This window comes from Fundulus heteroclitus, chromosome 16 (assembly GCF_011125445.2).
Source record: "Fundulus heteroclitus isolate FHET01 chromosome 16, MU-UCD_Fhet_4.1, whole genome shotgun sequence".
Taxonomy (NCBI): Eukaryota; Metazoa; Chordata; class Actinopteri; order Cyprinodontiformes; family Fundulidae; genus Fundulus; species Fundulus heteroclitus.
In genome coordinates this window covers 24,476,730-24,483,377 of record NC_046376.1, presented here as the reverse complement: position 1 = coordinate 24,483,377, position 6,648 = coordinate 24,476,730, and the positions used below count along the sequence as shown (strand labels likewise).

Genomic DNA, 6,648 nt, shown 5'->3' with positions numbered 1-6,648 from the left:
CATGACTGTAACTCAGCTGGGGTTTGTTGTCCGAGCAGACAGGCCACTGTAATTCACCAGAGCCTGAGGTGGGGGGGTTTCCTCACAGCACCGTCAGACCCAAACTGAACCCTTTCTGCAGGCGTGGAGAAAGCAGAAACTGGACTTGAAAACTCTGCAGATCGGGTCCAAATCCGGGATGATTGCTACGACACTCTTACATCTGAGTGACTCTGAGATCAATTAAAGCGATCGCGACTTTTTTTAAAATCATCTTTGCAGTTTTCTTAAAACCCTTTGGCGTTTCAACAGAGTTTTTTTTTTCTTTTTTTGCTTCCTCCCCCCGCCTCCATCGAGATGTGGTGGATGCTGTTTCCCCGATGGATTTGGTTCGTTCTTGGCCATTTCTGGACAGTTTTCCTGCAGGACCGCCGCGTGACAGCGATGCCCATGATGTCGGCGGCGAAGGTGGTGTACTCTCACGCAGGTCTGTGTCCCAACGATCTGAACCCCAACCTGTGGGTGGATGCCATGAGCACCTGCATGCGGGAGTGCGAATCCGACCAGGTGAGCGCACCTAGCAGAAACTCTGCCCTGCGGGTGCAATATTAATTAAGGAAGGGTTTAGAGCGCTCTAGAATTAGAATAGAAACCCTAAATGACAAGCTATCAAGCCAATTCGGCTATAAAGTAATGCAAAGCGAACGCAAGAATGCAAATTGCATGTTTCTCCTTCATAGTCTAATGAAAAAAAAAAAAAACAAGTTTCAAATAAATTATGTTTTCAGTTTCGTCTAACCAGGTAATATGAAGCTGCAAAATTACCGTGCACCATTGCTGTTTCATTGTGCACCGGGAAAGTGCTTCTTTTAGTTGAAATAAAATGATTAAATAACGTATCTTGCTGTGAATTTTACTCTGCTTCATAGCCTGTTGCCAAAACGGATCAAAGTAGTAATTCAAATTGTTTACAGGAAACATCACAATATGTTTTTAATCTTGTCATTAAATGAATAAAAACTGTATTTACAGCATTCTTCACATGAATTGAGATCCCTGAGAAATATGCCTGGAAGAAGTTCATTTAAACAGATTTGTTGAGTTGGGAAAAAGTCCCACATCAAAAAAATAACGATTTGCTCCCCTGTTGTAAATGCTTTGTGTACTTTTAGCACAGCACTTCTATTACGCTCTGTGCTAGATATTATTGGCTATTCTTCCTCGCAATACACGACTCTGTGGGTCCAGATTCTTGTATTGTCTGGTTTCTTCTCAGCTAACATCACAATTCTGTAGCCATTTCCTGACTGAACATCGACACAAATCGTGGAACACCTCTCATGCCTCATAACAATATTGTTTTATAAGAATGTAATCATTTATGTACTTAAATTAAAGGCTTTATCAATTTATTTAAGTATGAGATTGTATGACTGCAATTAAAGATTAGGTTATTCAAGTGAGTTTTCCAGATCAAACGTCCAATTTCCATGTATACTTTCTTAACTAACAGGACTGCGAGGCATTCGAGAAGTGCTGCCCTAATGTTTGCGGCAACAAGAGCTGCGTGGCGGCACGCTATATTGACATCAAGGGCAACAAGGGCCCCATTGGAATGCCAAAGGGCGCCACCTGTGACAAGTTCATGTGCACCCAGCAAGGCTCCGAGTGCGACATCTGGGACGGCCAGCCTGTTTGTAAGTGCAGAGACCGCTGTGAGCGGGAGCCCCACTTCACGTGTGCGTCTGACGGCATGACTTATTATAACAAGTGCTACATGGACGCAGAGGCCTGCTCCAAGGGTGTCTCAATCACTGAGGTCACCTGCAGGTAACATGTTAAGTATTTTAGATGTTTATTTGTCTGATTCATGAGGTAAAGTTGTTTTTGCTTCTGCCATTGAATCTAAATAATTCCACAGAATTTTCCCTGAAAAATGCCATGCCTTGCAAAGGTTTTCTTGCCGCTTTAACTTTTTCGCATTTTTCTCACATTGCAGTCACTAACTTGAGTGCATTTTGTCACGGATGTTAAGTTACAACAACAACAACAAGGTTACAAGAATTTATAGTTTTACAAAATGTATTGCAAATAGAAACGTGGCAGTTGCGGCAGACTTATGTATTCATCTCTCTTTAGTCTGATATGTCTAAATAAATTCAGAAACCGTATCATGTTTTTTTACACTTGTGTGTAATTTAATCTCATAAATATGGCTGTTTTGTGAAGACCTCGGACGTTTTTGAAAAAACATTACATCACAGCCAAGTGATGCAACAAACTACTAGCTTGAGTCAGAAGCTTCTTCAGGGACAACTGCAGCACAGACCTCTACAGGAGATCTTGTCTTGGCTTTTGTTTGAAGAAAATTACATAATGATTTAGCTCAACATGTGATTTTCCTCCTAAATTGTTATTGCATAAAATTGCATTTAACTGAATTTAGAATTAAATTAGCGCATCACAACGACCAAGAAAGAGACCACGTGTGCCAGTGATAAAGATTTGCAAAGCAGGATTAATTTATAAAATAACATCACAATACTTGACCATCTCAGATAGAACTATTCAATAAATCATTTAAAATGGAAAGAGGATGGCCTAACTGCAAACCTTCCACACCGTTGCAGTCTAGATAAACTGACTTGCCAGGAAACAGGGGCGACATTCAGAGAAGCAGCCAGGGGGGCCCGTGATAACACTGGGGGAGCTGCAGAGATCCACAGCTCATGTAGGAGAATCTGTTTAAAGGATAACCATCAGTCATGCACCCAATAAAACTGGCCTGTATGAAAGAGTGAGAAGAAGAAGACCAATGTTGAAAGCAACCATCCTTCATCATCCCCATGGTGACACGAGGTGGTGGTGGCATCATGCTGGGGAGGAGCATGTTTCTTCAGCAGGAACAAGAAACTTGTCGGAGTTAATTGGGTAGTGGATGGAGCTAAATACAGGGCATTACAGAGAGAAAGCCACCTGTTCACCTTCCAGCAGGACACCAACTCTCAACATGCAGCAAGAGCTACAATGGATTGGTTTACATGTTGACACAGTAGTTATGACTTACACAAATATTCTCCGCTCAATCTGAGTGATACTATTGAGTACTATATGAGTTTATCCTGTTTTGCAAAGCAGAAAAAGCTAATATTTCAGTCTCTAGATGTGCAATGCCGGCAAAGACATACATGCAAAGACTGGTAGGTGCTTGTACAGCAAAATTAACTTCTACAAAGCATGGACTCAATGAGGCTGAGCACAAATGAATGCCACATATTTTCACTTATTTTAATTTCGTATGCACTGCTTTGTGCTACTTTGTCTATCACATGAAATCCCAGCAAATCGTAACAAATTAAGTGTCGTAATGTCACAAAACACAAAGTTCAAGGGGTATGAATGCTTTTCCAAGGCAACTTAAATGCATTCTGTGTGTTGTTTATCAGTTGGCACTGACTCACAATCCCGCTTGATCTACCAACAGGTATCACCTGTCCTGGCCAAACACAAGTCCAATCCCCGTGGAGACAACGTTACATCCCACCACCGCCCTTCAGACCACCCTCCCAACCGACATTCAGCTTCCTGCCATACACAACGGACCCATCAAACAGACCGTGTTTGTGGGCGAGACGGCCAGCTTCCTGTGCGAGGTGTCCGGGAAGCCCCAGCCAGAAATCACCTGGGAGAAGCAACTGAAAGGCAAGGACAACGTCGTAATGAGACCCAACCACGTGCGAGAAAACGTCGTGGTGACCAACATCGGCCAGCTGGTCATATACAACACTCAGCTGAATGACGCCGGGATCTACACGTGCACGGCGAGAAATGCTGGGGGAAGCGTGTCCTCGCACTTTCCCCTGGCGGTGATCAAGAGAGAACCGCGGGGCAAGAGTGCGGAGGGGAATCACACCAACGTCCCCTTCCCGGCGGCAGAGTGCCTCAAGAGCCCCGACACGGACGACTGCGGAGAAGAAAGCATGAGCTGGTACTACGAGCCGAAGAGGAACAACTGCTTCACCTTTACCTACAGCCAGTGTAACAAGAACCTCAACCATTTTGATACCTACGAAGCGTGCATGCTGTCCTGCGGGGGGGAGCTGGCGGCCCCCTGCAGCTTGCCGAGCCTGCAGGGTCCCTGTAAGGCATACGAGCCCCGCTGGGCGTACAGCAGCGTCCTCAAAAAATGCCAGTCCTTCGTGTACGGGGGCTGTGGCGGCAACGAGAACAACTTCGATTCGAAGGAGGCCTGCGAAGAGATGTGCCCCTTCCCAAGAAACCACAACTGCAAGGTGTGCAAGCCTCGGGGCAAAATGGTCTCCAGCTTCTGCAAGAGCGACTTCGTGATCCTCGGCCGCGTGACCGAGCTGACGGAGGAGCAAGAGTCAGGGCACGCGCTGGTGACGGTGGAGGAGATCTTGAAGGACGAGAAGATGGGCCTGCGGTTCTTCGGCAAGGAACCGCTGGAAGTCACCCTTCTGAACATGGACTGGAACTGCCCCTGTCCTAACATCACCACTACGGACGGGCAGCTGATCATCATGGGGGACGTGCACAACGGGATGGCCGTCCTTCAGCCCGACAGCTTCGTGGGCTCCTCCAGCAGCCGCAGAATCAGAAAGCTGCGGGAGGTGGTCCAGAAGAAAACCTGCGATTTCCTCAAGGATTTCTCTGCAGCGTGATATCATGGCAGCGATACAGCTCAACTGAGTTTGTTTCCAGATTACCTAAAGCTCCTGTGACCTCACCAGTCTGACTGACAGCCATTTGTGTTGCATTTCACATGTTTTTCTTTTTTAGTCTTGTATCCCATGCTTATCGAAAGATCGTAGAAAAACCGCTATCAATAAGTATTTACTCTGAGCAAGGTATTTAATATTTTACCTTAACAAATCTTGTCTTTTATACACTAATATTATCTGTTTAGTAATATTTGTAATACGACTAGTATGCGTCTGTTGTTATGATGTGTATTTTCGTTCTCCATTGTTTGACAGCTGTCTTTAGCACTTAAAGGGATAGCTTGAGTTTATTGGACTAGGGTGCTGTGGAGAGATAAAGAGCAGTGATTACCTTACCTGCTGTAGATAGTTATCTAAATACAGTTTGAGAGTTCATGAAATTGGTATTCCCATGAGCATTTCTGACAGTGAGAGCGATTTCAGAGTGAAGGCTTTCAGAGAGGTAAGATAATGATTGCTCACAACCTCTTCACAAAACAGCCAAACCATCTGCTTAAGGGGATAGTTAAGGATTTTTGAAGTGAGGTACTGATAAAACGTCATAAGCAAATACTATCTAACCTGCAGTAGATTAAGCTCTGTTTGTGTCTTCATTTAGTTTTCATCTAGATTAGTATTTGCTGTTTGCTTTTAGACGGAAGAAAACTCTCATAGTGTCTTCATTTAGGCTTTCTTGACCAGTTGGTTCCAGAGACTAATGCCGGGCTCGCGACAACAGACGTGAATTTGGTTCTTTCTGTTCCGACCCCTCATAAATGAGCAGCTATGGTTTTCATTTTCTGGGACAAAACTCGTTATCCATGCGCATAAATATCCTGTTTCATCTTCCTCGTGTTTCTGTGTCGCTGTATCGTTTACACTAGTCAAGCTAGCATAAGTTGGTGGGTTGATTTTATTCTGAAATTTCACTGGAACGCTCTCCTGTCTGCCGCATGGCTTTTCCTGTTTGGCTCATGTAATTCAGGAGCTTGACACAGGACCGCTGTGGCGTCTGTCAAAAATCAAATCCTTGCTGAATTTTCTGGAGTGCTGCACGGCCTCAGTACCCGGACCTGCGCCGTGGCTGGTGTGAACGTGCGCTGATTTCAATGATTTGGGTTCCCTGTGGCGCCAGCACCGCATCCGGACCGTATTCAGCGTGAGCCTGGCGTGAAGATAGCAGCTCATACAAGAGGGGCCCAGGATAAAAGCAAACTTCAACCATCTTAAACATTTCTAATTTCAAAAGCATACCTGTAGTTTATGGTATTTGATAAACCTTTAAACTGAAGTAACTACCTAATAGAACAGTGTGGTAGCATGTAATTGAATAGAAACAGTGTTTACTTAAACTGTTCTAGTATTTTTACCTTTTAAAACTCATATTCCACTGTTACGCGGACAAGAAATGCTTTAAGTGTTTTGATTTTGGTATGCGTTTCACACAGGAAGGTCTTCGGTGATACATTGCTTCCTACCTCCATTTCCTGTGTAAATAATCTTCAGCTTCTGCATAAATAGCTGTCCAAAGGCAATGCAACAAGGGCTTGGAGGTTCATGAAATAGTGGACAACAACGCCTTGTCTGGACTCATAGGTAAATGCTATGAGAGTCATCTACTATCAGATAAGAACGTGATAGTGATCCAAAAGTTCATTAATTAATGATAAAATGTAAAATTGTTATAATAACGTTGTGGCTGGAGTCGTTTTAAGACAGCAGAAGGCCATTTGGTTTTTGGGCTAACTAGTATACGCTCACCCCGGGAGTCAGCTAATCTGGATTTATTCTTAATGAAGATGCTAAATGAGTTTTTAATGCAGGTAAAATATAGACTTTTTGGAGCTGTTTAACAGAGCCTCCCTCCTACATTCCTGAACTACCCCTTTGAGATCACAGTAATGCAAAACAAAGCCTCAGTTTATCTGCCAGAATCAAATAAGCTCTT

At 44.0% G+C, this 6,648-nt stretch overlaps 1 protein-coding gene across 1 annotated transcript; it reads left to right on the top strand.

Moving 5' to 3' along the window:
• wfikkn2a (info WAP, follistatin/kazal, immunoglobulin, kunitz and netrin domain containing 2a) lies at window positions 1-5,118 on the top strand. Its single transcript, XM_012881571.3, has 3 exons — window positions 1-546; window positions 1,493-1,809; window positions 3,464-5,118. The coding sequence occupies exons 1-3, from the start codon at window positions 337-339 to the stop codon at window positions 4,659-4,661; spliced, it is 1,725 nt and encodes a 574-aa protein (XP_012737025.2). The 5' UTR covers window positions 1-336; the 3' UTR covers window positions 4,662-5,118.
• Window positions 5,119-6,648: the final 1,530 nt, after the last annotated feature.